Source organism: Melanotaenia boesemani, chromosome 10, assembly GCF_017639745.1.
Source record: "Melanotaenia boesemani isolate fMelBoe1 chromosome 10, fMelBoe1.pri, whole genome shotgun sequence".
Lineage (NCBI taxonomy): Eukaryota > Metazoa > Chordata > Actinopteri > Atheriniformes > Melanotaeniidae > Melanotaenia > Melanotaenia boesemani.
This window is the reverse complement of record NC_055691.1, coordinates 4,224,406-4,244,355: the sequence shown is the minus strand read 5'-3', so window position 1 is coordinate 4,244,355 and position 19,950 is coordinate 4,224,406. Positions and strand designations below refer to the sequence as shown.

The 19,950-nt window shown below is 39.2% G+C and overlaps 1 protein-coding gene across 2 annotated transcripts in view; it reads left to right on the top strand.

Annotated features, from left to right (window-relative positions):
• The window catches only part of cadps2 (Ca++-dependent secretion activator 2), a 224,303-nt gene that overhangs the window by 87,140 nt on the left and 117,213 nt on the right, over positions 1-19,950 (top strand). For both annotated transcript variants that reach the window (XM_041996780.1, XM_041996779.1), the window contains exons 9-11: positions 9,323-9,389; positions 11,816-11,924; positions 12,681-12,878. In XM_041996780.1, the coding sequence (XP_041852714.1) occupies positions 9,323-9,389; positions 11,816-11,924; positions 12,681-12,878 (374 nt within the window). The remainder of the gene's footprint in view (positions 1-9,322; positions 9,390-11,815; positions 11,925-12,680; positions 12,879-19,950) is intronic.

Here is a 19,950-nt window from a genome sequence, read left to right as displayed (position 1 = left end):
GCTCCACTGTGGTCATAAAGGGATGGACATGGTCAGCCACAATATTCAGGGAGGCTGTGGTGGTTAAACCAGGCCACACTGGTACTACAGGGCCCAAAGTAGGTGAAGAATATACCCCCCCACACCAGAGGTCTTTAACAGGGGATCTGTGGAAATATTTCTGTTGGGTCCCAATTTTTTGGGTTGATTAGACAATTAAAAAAAGTATCAAATATTTTTTTCCCATATTTTCCCTACAAATTTAAATCCACATTAACATAAATCCGACATGTTGTAATGAATGAACAAATGGAGGCAGAGGATTTTATCTTTCAGTAAGAAATGCACACAACCAGCAACACACAGCAGTTGTTTGGCCCCATGTTAATTTAGCTAAGACCAGGCTAAACCAGTTCCTCCAATACTCCCGCACACAAAGAGAAAAATCGCTCCTTTTATTGCTGCTGGGACAATCACACGGCTGTACATTACATGCTGACTCTGTCAGGTTCCCCATAATTACCTATTCAGTTACCAGCTGAATAAGAACCAAACACAAGGGTGCACACACAAATATTATTTGAAAAAAAAAAAAAAAAAAGTTGTTTTTACAAGAGCGCACACACACCAGATCTGTTCCTTCAGCCACAAGAATATCACTCCATAAATGTCCAAGTCACCTGTGTCTCCCAGATCCACCTGCTAAATGTGGTCTTTAATAATTCAAATTTACTACGACCGTGTCTTTTTTTTACAATAATTACTTCTATTAAGAAATCAAGGTTACTTCCTGGTTAATAATCACCTATCAGACTCGCCTGGAGGATTCATCAGATGCACCACTCCCTCCGTAGGTGAACCACATCTTAAAATGATGCCACAGCTGGTGGAAATTTGCTTTACAAACTTTAGAAGAACTCTACAGTGTACCACGTTCCCCTTCAGCCACAACATGTGCATCTTTGACGTGCTCTTGGGACCAGACTGCAGGCTGCTGTCCACGTTCAGGAGTTTTTCCTATTTGTTTCTCTTCTGTCTGTTTGCAAATGGCCTGTAAGTCTTGACCTTTTATGGGCATTTTTGGGTGTTTACCTATGTGAAGTAGGGCCGGCTGGTCCGTCCTTTCAACCTTCAGGAGGTTGGTACTGACTAGTCTAAATGGAAAGATACAAACATTTCTGTGGTCTAGGAACATGTTCATGACTCTGAAGGAAGGTTTTTGTAAAAAAAAAAACTTAAGAATATGTTTAAGAAGATTTGTAAGAAGATATTAGTGAATGAAGCTATTTGGCTCTCCAAACTCACATACTGAATCTTAATCACATTTCCACTGAGCTAAACAGATGATGGATGCAAGGTCGCGGTATACTTCATGGTCCCTGCTCCATCTCTGCATCTCTCTTTTCTCAGTGTGATGCCTCTGCTGTCGTGCCATCAAGATCCTTGAAATCGCTCTTAGTCTGACTTCTCCTTTCACTCATGATGAAATACCAGTTTTGCAGAACAAGATCAAATCCCTTGAATATGAATATTAAGTGTATGGTATATATATATATATATATATATATACTGTTTATTAGAAATGAATAAACAGTATATACTGCATATCAGACATAGCTGCTCTGTTGGATCCGGCTCTGCTCACTGCTTTATTTTCATACAAAGTTGTTCAAATGTTAGCTGGACAAAACTTCAGCAGGAGACAGTTGATGAGGAAGACCTGCTGCAAACTGGCCTTGGTATTTAACTGTGAACAAAAATCAAATGGAAGCTAGTTGTAGAAGTCTGTAACAATCTGGCTGACAGCTCCACCTGCTGTTTATTTAAAAGGAAGCAAGCTGCCATTAACTATGAAGTTGTGATCTTATGATGTGATGATTATAACATGTAATAAGGTCAAAATTGATTTTTATTTCTATTATAAAAAGAATTTCTGAAATATTGCATGATTATATATTTCAACCATGACTTGATCTTTGCCTTATTAGTTTTCCACAAGACATGATCTGGGTCCAAATATTACCAACAAATATCTTTTTTTGCCGTTTGTAACACACTACTACAAAGTTGTTGCCAGGTTCATTCAGTCTTTAACATCTGGAAGCACATTAGTAGTTGCTTTAGAGACTGTTCAGACTGCAGGAGTTTTTCCCAAACTTTTTTTGTATATTAAACTTTAAATATACAAAAACTGTTGTCATAGAGATTAAGTATTTTTTCCAAGTAAATTCACTTAATTAAAAAAAAAATTTTTCTTTAATTTTGTAATCATCCAGCTGGTAAAACAACATTCACTATTTTTATTGTAAATTAGGCTAAAAAATATTTGTTTTTCGAGTTACATCTACTCTTGTTATTTGTTCAAATTTATTATTTTTTTTTTTTTTAGTTTGGATGTTTTGCATTGCTACACTTTCTCATGCTGTTTTGTCATAATACAACAAAACATTTAAGTAGGGCGGGTGATATATCAAGTATAGTCAATGTATCCAGAGACGTTTTACATAGGATATATAAAATGGCTTCATCACAAACATCAAGTATAAACTATCACAGCAGCATTTTAAGCATGCTCATGGGATTTTCTTTGTAGCCTCTGTCTGCTGGTCGGAGTGAAGCTCACCACACATGGCATGGCTTCCCTGAAGCAACTTCCCTTGAATATAAAATAATTGTATGAAAAAATGTACATGATATTAACTGAGTAATTATGGGACATAAAGTTGATCTTCTAGGGGTGGTGGGGGTTGATGTTAGGTTGGGGCAACCCCTAGTATAATGGTGAGGGAAACATTGGTTTTTATTGCGTTTATGATCGCTGGTCACTGGTTCAAAATAAAAAGAGATATATATCATGTATCGTGGTAAGGCAAACAATATCAGGATATCAGTTATAGACCCTGTCACCCAGCCCCACATTTAAGCGCCAATCCACAACAGTCATGTCAGGTCACGTTTATAGATTCGAGTCAGTCCAATTGTAGTCCATTTATAATTCACTTAAAACAAATCCATTATATGATCCATGTTAGTCCAGTTTATAATACGTATATCTGTAAAATTCAGTTCATAAAAATAATTAAGGAAACCAATGGATTGGATGAAATCTTCTCTTTAATTCATTCCTGCGTCCTGAGCTGCACAAGGAGACAGTGGAGAGGAAAACCTCCATCAGAACCAGGAAGGAAAACCTCCACTATAACCACAACCAGGAAGGATGGCCATCTGTTTGGACTGGTTGGGGGTGGAGGGGACAGGAATGAGGGGCTAAGCAGCATAACCTAAGCCAGGGATACCTGGAGAGAAAGAAGAGAAACACAAATGAATGACAACAACGTCAGATTTTTATACATGGAGAGTAAAGAGAGCAGAAAGCAGCCCAGTGCATCATGGGACGTTCCCCAGCAGCTTCAGTCTATAGCAGCAGTACTAAAGAGGTGGGTAAGGCTCACCAAGCCAGATTTATCAGAAATATAAGTTGAAAGACTAATCCTGAAGACAGAGGAGGTGTCTGCTTTCTGTAGCCAAACTGGAAGCTGGTTCCACAGCACGGGGTCTGATAAGTGGAGCTCTAGGAACCACAAGTAAACCTGCAGTCTGAGAGTGAAGTGCTCTGTTGGGAAAACCTGGAACACAGATCTTTAAGATCCAATAGAACTTTGTCACTAAGAGCTTTATTTTAAACGCTATCCTAGATTTAACAGGAAACCGATTAAATGAAATATGATGTCAGATGAAGACTGTTCAGAACATTTCTGGGACAGAACAGTGATCAGGAATTACAGTAGTTCAATCTAGAGGTAACTAATCCATGGACTAGTTTTCATGCATCACTCTGAGACAGGACGCTCAGATTTTAAGGTTCTTTTAGCTGTTTATAAATGTGTTCATGGTCTCGGACCTTCTTATTTATCAGACCTGCTTTTAGATTATGAAACCTTGCAGACCCTGAGGTCCTCTGGTACTGGCCTCTTGGTTGTTCCCAAAGTCAGAACCAAGACTTCTGGTGAGACCTTGTTCCACCACTACGGGCCTGGACGGTGGGGCAGCCTGCCAGAGAACATCAGGGCTGCAGAGACTGTTGATGTTTTTAAAAACAGGTTCAAGACTTTCAGCTTTTAGCTGAATGTTATTTTGTTTTGATTTTTGCTTATTTAACCATATAATCTTCTGTTATTTTTACCCCCTATTTATATGGCGTTCTGTTGTTGTTTTTTTGCTTCATTTTTACCCAAGTACAGTTTATTATAAACAATTTAATTTTATTTTATTTTTCCTGAACTTCTTTATTTGTATTTTATTCGTGTAACTATTATCAGTTCTTACTGTTTATAAGTGTATTTAATCTTGTTTTTATTGTTTAACTCCAGTGTTTCCTCCTGTGGATCCTTCACACCGGTAGCTTTACCTGCTCTGTCTGCGAGGTTGTTGCCATGGTGACTACCCTGCCTTGGGTGGTTCCTGTGGTGGCGCCCTCTGTGGTCATGGGTGCACTGGCTTCCGGTGTGACTGGATCCCCGAGAGATTGTTTCCTCAAAGCAGCGTCAAACCAGATGCTTGCATTTTATTATTATTTTTTTCAGAGACAGTTCTTAGTGATGGGAGTTCATACACAGATTGGGGTATGGGCGGGTGGGAGGGAGAGCGCATGCGCTTGGTTTGTATGAGTGTGACTGTGTACGATTGTGCCTTTTTATTCTTTCATCCATTCACTCATTCTTTGATGTGTGAAGGCTTTTAAATTTTGTTTTTAATATGCATGAATTGTTTTTATTATGTACAGCACTTTGTGTTACTTTGTGTATGAAAAGTGCTCGATAAATAAAATTTGATTTGATTTGATGATAAAAAGTTGAAAGCTTTCCAAGACGTCCTGATGCTGTGTACTTTTTAATAGTCGGCAGAAGGTGGCAGCAAATTCCAAGTTATGAGAAAATATGGCTGTTCTTGTGACACCTGTCTCTTGTAGATCTCTCTTAATTTCTTTGTCCAGGAAGCCCTGGCCTATTAATCCATCTGCCTGTGAATGAATGTCTATGAACACACAGGTGATGTCCATCCTTCTGCTGTCATTATGTGTCGGTGAAAACATGAAACAAACTGGAGTTAAGATTTCTGCTTCAGTTTTCAGGTTTCTCCACTAGGAGTCAGAGTTAGTCTCTCTGTGGATGTACGCTGTCTCTAGCTTACATGCATTTATGTGTATATGAAGCTGTAATTTTGGTTGATGAATGTGTTGTTTATTCCACTCAGGTAGAGAAGTATTTCTTAGAGAAAAGGCCACATGTTGCAATCAACCATTTTTTAGGAGCTCATGTCAGACTGCTAAAAAAAGGTAAACAACAAACAATAAAAGGAATAAAAAGGTCTTGAACAGGTTAAAGCCATGACTCTATGAGGAAGCTGACAGCTTCTTTACTGACTGGTACAATGGTGAAGAAAAATGGTACAAACAACAGTTTGGATTGGATTCATTCGTTTGCAAATTTCTGTAATATTTGGTGAAATAGGAAGGAGACAATGATTCAAAGTGAGCACCAGTGAAGTCTTCACCTTTTTCATCACCAAATATTTTTATGTTTTTATTTATTTTAGCTTATTTTAGTGGGAAAATAAAGATTACATTTTTTAAATAAGGAAAACATTGCAATTATTTTTTCTTTCAACAGTGGCTTCATTTCACATTCTGTTGTACTTTATTTAATTTAGTTTTGTTTTATCTGATTTATTTTTTATGTAGTATTTTAAATATTTATTTAATTTAGTTGTATTTATTTTAGTATGAATTATTTATTATTTTCCTGCGTTGTAGGATGATACTCTGTGACATCAAGGATTATTTAGCTGACATTAAAGATGAAAAGACATGCATATGAAGTTATTTGGTTATTGACATGCTTACTTTTCTCTCCAGAGATGACTCGCACTCACATTGACCCCATTTTCTAAGCAAGCTATTTAATTAATCAAATTAATTACAGAAAATGTATTTAAGAAAACAAACCTAATAACCAGCCAGTGTGGTAAGAAACTGGTTTGAAGTTCTTTATTTTGTATTTGCTGCCATTTATAGGAACATTCTTACAAGTTTATAAGTAGCTCTTTCCATATTGTTATTGTTGGAAAAAAAAAGTTTTTTAGATTTAATTTTATTTATTTTTTATTTTAAAGACTTAGTTGACTTTTAATATAAATAAAAAGTTACTTGTGTTTTGATTGTGGTTAAACACTCAGCCTCAGTCTCGCTCCTTTTTATTACCGCTTACATTGTCTGCAGTAAATTTGGAAACAAAGAGGAATGAAATTTTAATTAAAAGAAGCATTTGAAAAGAAGGAAAGAAAGGAGGCACCTGACAAAACAGCTGAAGACGGATGACTTAGTGCCATGCAGACTGTTAAATGCCTGCAGGAAACTCTGGTGTCAGCGGTCTATTGCTGTGGTGTGATGCAGCATAGTGGATGTTTGAGGAGGAGGACTGGCAGCCAAATCATTTTCACAAAGGGCTGCTGGGCGCTGCCACATGTTGACCCAGAGTCCTGCAGAATGGCCCAGTTTCCCTGTGCAGTGCAGATGCACAGCAGCCTTGACTGAAGGCCTTTTCTTTAAGGGTGGGCAGCAGGGCTGAAGAAAGAGGTCTCACCGTCAATTGATTTTCCACACTTGCACTTGCCTGTATCCCACGCTTCAGGAAGCCCGGGAGCAGCCATTGATTGAGAAGCCATGCTAGTCATTCTTATTTCTTCTTATTTTTTTTTTTCTTTTAAACATGCTGCTGACTGTGTCACAGCCTTTTGATGGATTGAGACTCATTACATTGTGATCAAGTTCTTTTTTCCAGAAAAACAAAATTTCTTTGATGAACCAATAACTTCAGTTTAATTTGTCAGAAATGTATTAAAAGGTTACACGTCCCATTGTCCTAAAATATGATCCAACCCTTTAAGTCCTTATTTTTCTGTGAGCAGCAGTAGGCCTACAAAAGCGTCTCATTTTATTCAGAGCATTTTTCAGTAATTCACAAGTGATTTATTTAAGGAGAAAAAAGAAATAAAATGCAGTAATTATTTACCTGTAAAAAAAAAAAAAAAAAAAGCTTAATTTTTAGGGAAGCATTTTTTTTATTTATTTTTTTTTTTTTTTTTTGTTTGTTTGGTTTTTGGGTCTTTTTTTTTTTTTTTAAAGCCCTTGGACATGTGATGCACCAAAAATCCAACATTAACATGATTTTTAACCCAACAAAACAGTTTGTTTAAATGAAAATCTAACTAATTGCACTAGAGAAGCACTCTACACTACATCTGCTTCAGTTACCCACAATGCACTGCAGTGGAGATACTAATGATAGACTTTCTATAATCCATAAATCTCTCCTGGGGTCCAAGTGTGATGTGTCACTTTTCCTGGTGGAATACATATTTTAATTTAGTTCATTAGTTTTGGTCAGATCAGCGTATTTGGATGCTTTGTTGGCTGGTTACTATGGCAACCGTCCTTTCACTGACAACGAGGCCAGCAGAAGTGATCAAAACTCGCACCGCTAAGTGAATCCAAAAATTCAACAGTTTGTTACACAAACTGAGTGTGTTCAGTCGTTTATGTGTGGAAGTAGTTCACAATCTGGTTTTATTAACACAATTTATTGTAGTTTTTTAACTTGATCTGTGAATTTCAGCACAGTGTCTACAATGCACTCTGAAAACTGACAGGAAAGCTACGTTGTAATATGGAATACGTTTAGCTTGCCTCGCAGACTCAGGTATAGGACGAACTCACAGCCACTGATTCAACCATGAACTTTACAAGCATGAATTTAGATGAAAAGTTAGGGTTAAACTGAAGGAAAACCTCTGAACAGAACAAAAATCCTCAAGGAATATCTCAGAAATAAAAAAAATGGATGGTTATGAAAGGCAAAGCCCAGGTTTGAGTCCCACACAAAAGGAAATGGCATTTGAAAGCAGCCATTGCATGTAAGTAAATCCTGATTCATTGAAAATGAAGGCATTGTGAGTGAAAGACATTAGCTGATGTCAGAGACGGGTAGACAATCATGCAGAACACCTATAAGGTGTTATTTCTAATAAAGATCATAGGTGCATTCCCCCTGCAACCCTGCCAAATCTCTGCTCGGTCCATGCAGGGAATGAAGCTACCGCTGAAAACTGGTTCCTAACCTGTTGCACTCAATTCTTGGAATTACTACGGAAAGTGTATAGGACCAAATATTCTTTTTTTACAGCATTTCTTTATATAAAGGTCTCATCAAACTTCTGTCTTCAACAGTAACAAATACTGTAATGTCCACTAAAACCATTATCATGGTTTTCACTTTGAATGCAGATTTTATGTGAAAATATTCCCATTTAAATAAGTTTTATAAAGGCTAAACTCATCAATGTGTTGTTACTGATTAGACTGAACGTTTTCTCCTGTTGCTTATATGTCATAATCGGAATTTGAAGAGAAAATGCTGAATTGTAGATTCACTAAATATCTGCACAAGTTTGAGTCGTTATTTTTCTCTTGAAACATCACTTCATTCCTCACAGTCTAGAAAAGGTGAGATTATTATCCTGCTTTTTGATGTCCGAGCAGGAAACACACCTCATGGCTGAGATTCACTGTCAGATGTTTTGTGTTTAGAAGGAAGCAACTTTGAAATGCATCCTGCTGACTTTTTACCTTTAACCAAGTAATTTAGATGTTTTCATCCTTCTTTGATAGATTTTATTTGATTACATAGATTTTTTTTAGTTGATACTTACCAGAAATATTTTCCTTAAGCTACTATTTTTATGAATTAGCTTGTATAAACAGTTATTTCAGAAGATTTATTGTCTTTAAAGTGCCTTGAGATGACGGTTGTGAATTGTCACCAAACAAAGTTCAATTGAATTTTGACTGCTACTGTGTAAAGAGAATACTGCTTTTAAAAAGCTGCTTGTTCAAAGTGTTCGTAAATTAAAAGTTACTTAATCTGAATTCATATAGTAATGTGTTTTCAATGGGTTTATTGAATTTTGTGCATAATAATGCAATTATTTGTAAAAAGACCATTTGGTTAATCACAATGATAATCCATAATTGTTGCTTGGTGCTAAATTTATGTATTAATAAAATTATATTTATTTGTTACACTTAACCCTAGATATCTAGAGGAAATCTAAAGTTTAAGCCAAACAAAAGCTCGGGTCTCAGGAAAAAAGGGAGAATGTAATGAATTCCTATCATTCCTATAAAGCCTCCACATTATCATGAAACTGATTGAAATGTACTAAAATGGTAAGTAATTACAAGCATCTCCCTTTTTTCTAAATCCCTGGTATTACCTCTGTGTTTCAGGTACCTGTACGCTCTGGGACAAAGAGTCTGGAAACGCTGGAAAAGCCGATACTTTGTTCTTGTTCAGGTACGCCGCCGAAGAGATGCAGATGGGATGATTTCTAAAAATTGGTGGCTGGTTGGGTATTTGCAGGCTAGAAATGGTTGATTAGTTTTAAATTCCTGAAATATAAGCATAGAAATGAAAGAACTCATTCACCAACATCTTCCAACATTAGAACAATTTGTTCTAAAGTTGAACAGAGCAGCAGAAAACAACACAAATGCTAATTATCAGCACTGAGATGTTCACTAGAGTCTTCATAGGATTTGTTCTTCTTCTAAGAACAAATCCAAGATACAAAGATTTTGGTGAATGTCACAATTTTCATAATACGTTCATAAGTAGGATTTAAGAACAAATTTCGAGTGGTTTGTAAATGAGGCCCATCGATCATAGAATATGGTATTTGTATTTCAACTGAGAATATAGAAAAAAATCACTTCCTTTTTCTTCTTTACTCAGACATTTTTATCTCCTAATTGAATTGAATTTGTGTATCTAAATTTCTCTTTTAGAACTTTTTATGTGAGTTTTATTTAATTTCTTAGCACTTATTGATCATCCGGGATCTCTGTGGTTCAAGGGAAGTCTTTCAGATTTATTATTTAGTTGTTTTGTTGGTGAAATTAAATCTCTGTGTAATTGAAATTCCCTCACAGGTAGAAAAAGTATCATCTGTGTTCATTGATTAGGATTCAGGTTTGTAAACAGTCCAGTGTTTGATAATAGAGCAATGGTTTAGACATTTTAACAGCCCCCCCTCAGTGTTAAGTTAGGCAAACATTAACATAATTTAACCCAGTTACTGTACGCTTACCCTGTTTTGTGTAAAAAGCTGCTGGTTATCCTGCAGGTGGTGAAACATCCATCCATCCATTTTCTTTACGCTTAGTCCAATTCAGGTTTGCAGGGAAGCTGGAGCCTATCTCAGCGAGGGCCAGGGTTCATCCAGGACAGATCGCCAGTACATTGCAGGGTGGTGAAACATACTGAATGTATTTCCTTGTGTCATGCTTTACATGCTGGTGAGCTGTCCTCCAGTCTGTTTGATTGGAGGGTAGAACTCTTTCTTCTGCTGTACTTTCCCACTCTTAACACGGGAAAAAAAACAAAGCAACACAAGCAGTAACACATGGCTGTTGTTTAACTTTGTTTTCAGGCTGTACGTGAGTTGTGCTGATTTGCTTGTATCATTCAGACATAATGGAGGGTGACTATATTGATATATATACACACACACACATATGCTTATGTGACCATGGCATTTAATATCATGATTAATTGTGAAAGAACGTAATCGTGACATCCCTATTTACAGAGCTGAAATGCAGCCAGGTCTATTTGCACTCTGAAATAAAAAAGCATATTTAACAATGACAAAGAAGAACTTGTCAAAACTATAAATAATACCAGGACCAGATTGTTAAATCTGGCTGTGGAGAATGTGAGTGTATGTCACATTTTTTTTTCTTACCCAAAAATAAAAAAATAAATAAAAAAATAACTATGCTATTTTACAGCCTCATTGGATCTTTTGATTGGCCAAAAACAGTGAAAACTAACATAGAAGGGAAGTGATGGAGAAAAAATGACTTACTTGGAGTAATTAAAGCAACAATACATAACTTTTGAACCTTAAAACACTGTGTTTCTGACTTATTTTGATGGCACAGTCACATTTAATATGTACATTCCTGTACACACTTAACCACACTTAACTACCTTTTCTTATGGGACACTGCCTCACTTTACAGCTGGGTTTTGCTTTATGCAGCATGTCACAGGTCAGTGACTGGATATCATGCTGTTTTGAACACACACTATGGTGGTTCAGTACAGAAACTGAAAGAAAAGAAAAAGGGACAGTGCAGTCAACGTCAGACTGACTTTTACTGTCTGGAAAGATCTCAGAGAAGAGACAGGATGAAGACAGATGCTGAATTAGCCATTGTTAGGGAATGCCAAAGTATGAAAAGATGTTTAACATTAAAATAAAATCTGATCTCTGTTTTTGGCAAATTTATTAAAGCATTTCTTTATTATATGGGGTTGTGCTCATTGGGTTTTTTGAGTCACTGATTGATTATAAACACATGAACACACCTTTAAAGGAAAAAAAAACTATTTACAACAACATCTTGACATGTAACACAAACATTTTTCATCACTGTGAATTATTCAGAGTTGACAGGAAACTGAGATTAAAGACTCAATTTCTCAACTTACATTGGTTACCTTTGTTCAGGTAGCAATGGTTTAGGAAAAAGGGCTGTGCAGGCCTGAAGGGTGGAGTTAACCAGGCTGGATGATGCAATGCAACTAGTGATTTAACAGTTGCCATAAATGGAGTTTCTTTGTAATTTTCTGGTCTAGGACACCGCTGCAGAATGCATCTGATTCTGATGTCTTTATAATTTTTATTTATTCATCAGTGTGTCCTTGTTCTGCAGGTTAGTCAATACACATTTGCAATGTGCAGCTACAGAGAGAAGAAAGCTGAGCCTCAGGAGCTGATGCAGCTGGAGGGCTACACAGTGGACTACTGCGACCCTCAGCCAGGTACACATGAACATTTATGTCCACAAATGTCATATTTGGGCTTGACAAGCAGACACTGAGCTTTTGTTTGAGTGTCATCCAAATTCGGAGGACCTGTTGATTTGCGTATGTAAATGAAGCATGAATGAGCCTTTACTTTAATCTGTTTAAAGATCATGGTTTTGTGTTTCTGTTTTTTTGGCTAATTGTAATCTGGCCTTTTTATTCTTGAGACACTAATGGTTTGCACCTTGTGGTGAACCCTCTTTATTCGCTCTTCTGAAGTATTCTCCCAATGGCTTTGGAAAATGATAATCCCACCTCTGAAAGAGTCCTCACTGGTCTGCATCAGTTATCCTTCAGTGCTGTCTTGCATTGACATCTAAATGTTTTTTTGTTTTTGTTTTTTTTTTTGTCACTAAGCTCAACTGACCGTTTGTTTTTCTAAGAATATATTCAGTCACCAGATTTTCCTTCATGACACCTTCATTCACTCTGTATTCTCATCAGCATCATGAGATAGTCACCTGAAATTAAGAGCTCTTAAATAACTTATTTTTGTTGTTGTTGTTTTGTTTTGTTTTATCTGCTCTATGACCCAGTATGTCCCCATGTCTGACCCTTTTTTTTAATCTACTGTTAAAAAAAGACACCAAACGCCAAAGTAATTTTAAATAGGGGTGTAAAAACTTAAAGAACACTAAAAATGTGGGCTAATTCTGCTGATTATCTTATTTATCTATTCATTCTTTGTTTATTCTTCCTCCTCATCCGTAGGTCTGCAGGGTGGTCGGGTTTTCTTTAATGCTGTGAAAGAAGGTGACCTGGTGATGTTTGCCTGTGATGACGAGCAGGACCGAGTGCTGTGGGTCCAGGCTATTTACCGAGCCACCGGACAGTCCTACAAACCCATCCCCCCTCCGCAGAACAAAACCATAAATTGCAAAGGAGAACAAAAGCCAGCGTCACCCATCAGTAGGTTTCAGTGACGATTCAGACTTGAAACAGCAGATTAGAAAAAAGATGTAGGGTATGATTTAGTAAGATTAGGACATGACTTTGTGTTGATAAGTAACTCTGAGTGGTTCTTGAGAATCTTGCTTTTTTCTGTTATCTTTTGCTTTCCAGTGATAAATGCAGAAGTGATGTTCTCTTATAATTCTGGCAGTTGTTCAACCCTCTCTAGAGACGTTTGAACAATCCTTGATTTTTCTCTAACTGAACCCAGGCTACAGGTCTGTAACTCCTTCAGACTGGTTGCAGTATATGAGGTTTTCCCATCAGTATTTCACACCGGCAGGGCTCGGTGCCAGTGTTGAGTTCCTAAACCTAACTTTGACCTGACCAGTGCATTCAGACCAGCACATTCACACACACACAGCAGCACTTCCAACTTTCCAACAGTTTGTAAACTTCTTCAACATAGAAGATAAAGTGTTGGATTTGTTTAATGTGAAGATTAAGTGAATCATGCAGGTCCTATATTCATCTTCCACTGGAAAATTAGACCTCGGCGTAGGACATGTCATCTTCTCCTGTTCCCCATTTTCCCCAATGAGTTTGACTCAGGTTAGGACGCTTTGGGGCAGCTCAGTTTGGTCCACCCTTAATTCTGTTGTGTTTCCACAGATAATCGTAGCTTTACCTGATAGGCGGAGTGTAAGCTGAATAGCAGTGGATGCATCAGCTACATTATAGCGCAACATCTTAGCAGCGCACCTTCCTTAAAATTCAACGACGTGAACGTGACACACAAACCATGGAGTAGTGGACATCCAGTAGTTTATGTTCTTTCTTTATGGCATGTGGCTTTAAACCACAAAAAAAAAAAAAACTTGGTATATTTAAACATGTCGCTCTTTCTATTGTGTTCTTATTGCAGCATTGCACAGAAAGTGATGATTCTTTTCACCAATTACTGGATTACAGCAGGGGTGTCCAGAGTCGGTCCTCGAGGGCCGCTGTCCTGCAGATTATTCAATGTTTCCTTCTTCAACACACCTGACTCAAATGAAATAGATCCAACAGTCTATTAAGTTTTGCACAATGACTCATCAATTTGAGTCAGGTGGTTTTGGAGAAGGGACACATCGAAAACCTGTAGGATTGTGGCCCTTGAGGACCCAAGCTGGACACCCCTGGATTACAGTGTGTCGAGCTTTAGGGTGGATTAGTAAGGTTGGGACCCCAATGAAAGAGTCCTAAAAAATTAGGTCAGATCAGTTTGGATATTCTGGCACCCTTCCCATCCCATACTGAGCTGGACCCTTTGGTGGAAAGGGGACTTAATCTGATGTAGCGGAGCAACCTGTGACCAGAAGGGCTTTGAGGAGGTGGTCTCATGAAGCTCAAGAAACTAAAAAGAGAGCTCTAAGGCCACAGACTGGAATGCATTTTGTGAGCTTCATAGAGATGTCATACAAAACCAAAATGATTGAGTCTGTCTATATGAACTATGTCTACTTCTCAGTGGCTATATTAACTTTTGTGTGGACACTATCATCTCCATATGGAGAGTGAGATGCTTCCCAATTGTTCCCAATAAGTACTGAATCATTAGTGACCTGAAAAATTACTGAAGATAAAGATCAAAGCCTTTAGGGAGGGAGACAGGGGTTATAAAGGAGTACAGATTAATGGTTAAGAAAAAGATAAGAGAAAGAACGGAAGTCTTGAGATTAAAAGCTGGAAAACAAGATCAAGCGGAACAGTATGATGGATGTGTGATCAGGAATAGGATCAATGAAGGAGATGTTCGGGTTCACCGAGGATTGTGTCTGTTAAATGGACAAAATAATGTGCGAAATGGATTTAGCGCGTTTGCCCTTGACTATGCAATACGGGCGTCTCTGCCAGAAAGTGCAAAATATTGTGAGGAGCAGATGCAAATAGATCAACTTAGCACACGTAATGTTATTTACCTAATATGAAACTAATTGCACTGGCTAGTTTTAGGTTAATATTAAGGATGTCTAAAAGGCAGACATTAACTGGTACAACTTTATGCAAAAATGGCTGCAGTTATTGTTGCAAGGAAGGGGCTAGACATCTCAAAGGCGATGGAGAGACCACATCTTTTCTGATCGTGTAAATATTTTTTATTGAAAGAAATGGCTGTGCTGAATTCTATGTTACTATGCTATGTTGTTGCTGCTGAGCTCTGGGCCTGCTGGCATTGAGAGCCATCACCACCATCTTCGATCACTCTCTTAAGGGGATTAATGACCATCGTCACCCCAGACACAGCACTGACTAGCTGCCGAGTGTGCGCTGCAATGTGCCCGCATTAGCGCGCACCTTGTGCCTAATAAAAGGTGCCACAGTAGGGATGTATTACCTAAAATTACCTAAAAATTAAAAACACTCATTATGTTCTTTCACGCGCGCCCCCCCTTTTATTATTAAAAGTAATAAATAAGTACCTCGCTTGATGCTGCTTTGAGGAAACAGTATTATTATGGGGATCCATCCACACCAGGAGCCAGTCCATGGGCCAGTACAGTCCATGGGCCGCTGCCACGACGGCCATCCCGATCAGGGCAGACCGGGGCCCACACCACAGCCATAAGGCTGCAGTGCAGGGCCCCAGCCAACCAGACAAGGGCAATTAACGCAGCAACAACCCCACAGACCGAGCAGGTAAAAACTCCCGGCGTGGAGGACAGTCTACAATTAGTTCTAGCATGTGAGGAGCAGTATTTCATATTCTGCTCCTCACAGTAAGTGAGCTGCGCCAGTTGCTAAATATTGGTCAGAGGCATCTCCTGTGCTGGTCCCCATGTTTAGATTTTTTTTGCATCAGCAATATTTTTATTTGCCTCATCCATTAATATCTATATGTCCATCAGGTCAAATTTAATTTTGTGCTCTTCTTGTTCTGCTTTTAAACTCTTGTTTAGAACTTGGAGAAATTTGCGGTGAGATCATGTGGAACCTATGGTGAGGGGAAGCAACAGTAGTGCCAGTGGCAGCCTGAACACTCTGTACACAGAGTATTGCCGTAGCTTGTATTGCAGTGTCTGCAGCATCTTTTCTTTGTCTTCACTGGGAAATGTGAGAGCATTGTCCCTGCACATCTCCACCGATATAGTACACATGACCTCTTCAAAACAGTCACAGGTTTCTATGATGTTACCGCCACAAATGTCAAAGGACTTTGTAATATCACTAATGACACTGGGCTCCCAGAGCCTGCAGATGGTCGCCCTCTCCTTGGTGTGTTCACAGTTGTTTGTCTGGATAAGGTGACAAAAAGATCAATTACTGAAAACTGAATCTGCTCACTGACTGTTATTGCAGAAAACCAGGCAGGTAGCTGAGGGGCTGGTTATGATTTGTTTCCAAGATGCTGCTTGGTTGCCGGTTGTCACATAAAAATCGCCGTGTGCACACAAAGTAGGAATCAGATCGAAGCAAGTTAAGTGAGCTGGCGGTACTGAGTGAAAAACAGTGAAAGGAGAGGAAGATAAATGTAAAAGGAAAGTGAACCGAAACAAAATGACTATATAACTAACCTTTTATTGTTTGTGACATCCATCTCTCTTTTCTTACACTTTCCCTTGAATCTAAACTCCTCTTCATTTCTGGTCATAGAAATTGCAGGCATAACAAATTTTTTTCCTCCTTGCTAATTTATGTTTCTTCTTTTTGGTTTTATTTTTCTGCATTTACATCTTTTCTTTGTTTTAATTATCTTACTTTATTACACAAATTCCAGATAGGCATGCCTTTTTTTTGGTAATTGCACTCTTCCTCTCAATTTTTAAATGATTAAATTTTTTTTCTTCATGTAGAAGACATTGTCAGAATTCTCACCTCCTGCCAGGCTAGGCAAAGTGAAATGAAGAGCTTCATGCTGAGAAGTGATTATGGCTGTATTTGTGTAATTTGGTGCAGCAGCGTTCCATTCTCACCATTGCTTGTTAGCATTTCATAGAACAGATTGAAGCATCAGTGGCAAGAGGTGCTGACACACTGTTTGCGGGAGGAAATAGGTGTCCCTGAAATAGCTCTTAACTGGGTGCTAAGTGCTGCTCTTTGTGTGTGAATGTAATGTGCTTGACAGAAAGTCATTCACGGTAATAACTATCGTTGCTGTGAACTTGTGTTTTCGCCTCCACTCGCCCTGCAGGCGTGTTTTCATGAAAATGCAATGTGAAGGTTAAATAATAGTAATGACTACATGTATGCACACAGTCAACAATTCATGCACATAATAGACTGGTTTCACATTTTATGGAAATGGCTGCTTTTTCAAACACAAATATGATTTTCTTTAATAGGGAAAGCATGTTTCCATTATTTATGGTGCAGGGGCGATTTAAACTTTTTCTTTTTAGAAATAAGCAGGCAAGAGATTTCATCAACCGTCACGGTAGCATATCATGAAGCTGTTTACACAGGAAATTTATGTCAGAAATGCTCAGGTAATGCTGTGTGCATGGATTAACTGGTACTTTGGTCTAACAGCTGGTGTCCAACTATTTTCTTTTATGTGGTTTATTGATGAAGTGCAAAGACTTGTGTCTTTATGTGAATATGATATGTGATATGTATGTATGTATATATATATATATATATATATCTGCATGTGCATTTTAAAGCATCTAAACCTAAAAAAAAAAAGGTCTCATTTGTGCCCCCCTTTTCCTGGTCAGTGCTCCTGCCTGGCCCCCCATCAGAACTTTTCTAGACCCGCCCCTGCATAGCTGAAAACATAAACCCTGCCTACCACCAGCTAGCTACTGTGTTAGAGAAGTTACTGCCAACAACAATACTTCTGGGTAAATATGTGACGATGTGAACCATGAACTGCTAGTTTCCTCCTCAGCTGAACGATAAAGAAACGCAACAAGAGAGAGAAGCTGATCAGCTGATCCACAACAGCCGTCATGATTCACGGAACAACTTGAGAGGGGAGGGAAGAAGCAGCTGTGCTCTATAAACATGGAGACTACCAGAGAGCCACAAGAGCAGAGAAATGCAGGATAAGTTTAAAAAAGAATGTAGGAGAAGTGCAGGTGGTGCTCATCTTTACCATCTTGTCTCTCCACGTCCCGCCATCATAACAGAGAAATGGTGGATGTATGGTCTTGTCATGCCACACATGCGTTTTTAAAATAAATAAAATATAATAGTTACGCGTTATTTATATATACATATATATATATGGCATCTCTGAGACTTTAAAGTCTTAAAGTCTTAAAGTCAGGTTTATTTGTCAATTTCTTCACATGCCCATAACATACAAAGGAATCGAAATTACGTTTCTCACTGTCCCATGCGTATACAGGTATCAAGACAAGTAGGACAAGACAAACAATAAAGTGCACAGACAAGTCTGGTCCTTAAATAAATAAAAGGTATCAAAACAAGGCTAAGAGGTATCACAAACAAGATCAGCATATGTGCATTTGAGTCTTCCAGTAGTTTTACAATATGAAGAGATATACTGTGAGGAAGCAGCTCCAGTTAAAGTTTCAAGTATTCTCAGGGTTTGTAGTGCAATTTAAAGTTACAAGTATTTACAGGGTTTATAGTGCAAGGCAGTCAAGTAATACAAGTGTTCGCAGGGTTTGTAGTGCAAGGCAGTAATCGCACTTAGCAGCATACTTAGTAGCAGTGATGTTAACAGTCTTTGGTTCTGCTGGCTGGGGCTGGGGGGTGGGGGCGAGAGTTTAGTTGGGGCTGGGGTTGGGGGGGAGGGGGTAGGGGCAGGGGGGTGGGGCGAGAGTTTAGCAGTCTCACAGCCTGATGGATGAAGCTGTTGGTGAGTCTGGTGGTGCGGGAGTGGAGGCTCCTGTACCTCCGTCCAGAGGGCAGGAGGCTGAACAGGTTGTGTGCGGGGTGGCTTGCATCGCTCACAATGGTGATGGCTTTTCGGGTGAGGCGTGTGCTGTAGATGTCTTGTAGGGAGGGGAGTGTTGCTCCAATGATCTTGCCAGCTGTATTCACAATGCGCTGCAGGGCTTTCCTGTTGTAGTCAGTGCAGCTCCCACCCCACACGGTGATGCAGCTGGTAAGGATGCTTTCAATGGTCCCTCTGTAAAATGTGGTCAGAATGGGTGGTGGAGCGCTGGCGCGCTTGAGCTTACGCAGGAAGTAGAGGCGTTGTTGTGCCTTCTTTGCCAGTGATGTGGTGTTAGTGGTCCATGAGAGGTCCTCACTGATGTGCACCCCCAGGAATTTGGTGCTGCTCACCCTCTCCACTGCAGTGCCGTTGATGGTTAGTGGCAGGTGTTGTGTGTGGCCTCTCTGAAAGTTGACAACTATCTCCTTTGTCTTGCTGACATTCAGCAGAAGGTTGTTGTCCTTGCACCAGCTGGTTAGGAGGTCGACCTCTTTCCTGTAGTGGGATTCATCTCCTTTGGTGATGAGCCCCACCAGAGTTGTGTCATCCGCAAACTTCACAAGATGGTTGGAGCTGTAGGTTGGTGTGCAGTCGTGTGTGAGCAGAGTGAAGAGCAGGGGACTGAGCACACAGCCTTGAGGAGCCCCCGTGCTCAGGGTGATGCTGCCAGAGGTGTTGTTGCCTACACGCACCACTTGTGGCCTCTGACTTAGGAAGTCAAGCAGCCAGTTGCAGAGGGAGGTGCTGAGGCCTAGTTTGTCCAGTTTGCAGATGAGTTGTTGTGGTATGATGGTGTTGAATGCTGAACTAAAGTCTATGAACAGCATTCTCACATATGAGTCCTTCTTGTCCAGGTGAGTGAGAGCTGGGTGGAGGGCAGAGCAAATTGCATCCTCTGTGGATCGTCTGACTCTGTATGCAAACTGGAAGGGATCCAGGGTGGGGGGGAGGGTGGATTTGACATGAGACATGACTAGCCGTTCAAAGCACTTCATGATGATGGGTGTCAGTGCCACAGGACGGTAGTCACTGAAGCAGGATGGTGATGATTTCTTTGGCACAGGTATGATTGTAGTGGCTTTAAAGCATGACGGGACAATTGCTTGTTTAAGGGAGGTGTTGAAGATGTCTGTGAATACATCCTTCAGCTCCTCTGCGCATTCTTTCAGCACATTACCGGGGATGTTATCTGGTCCT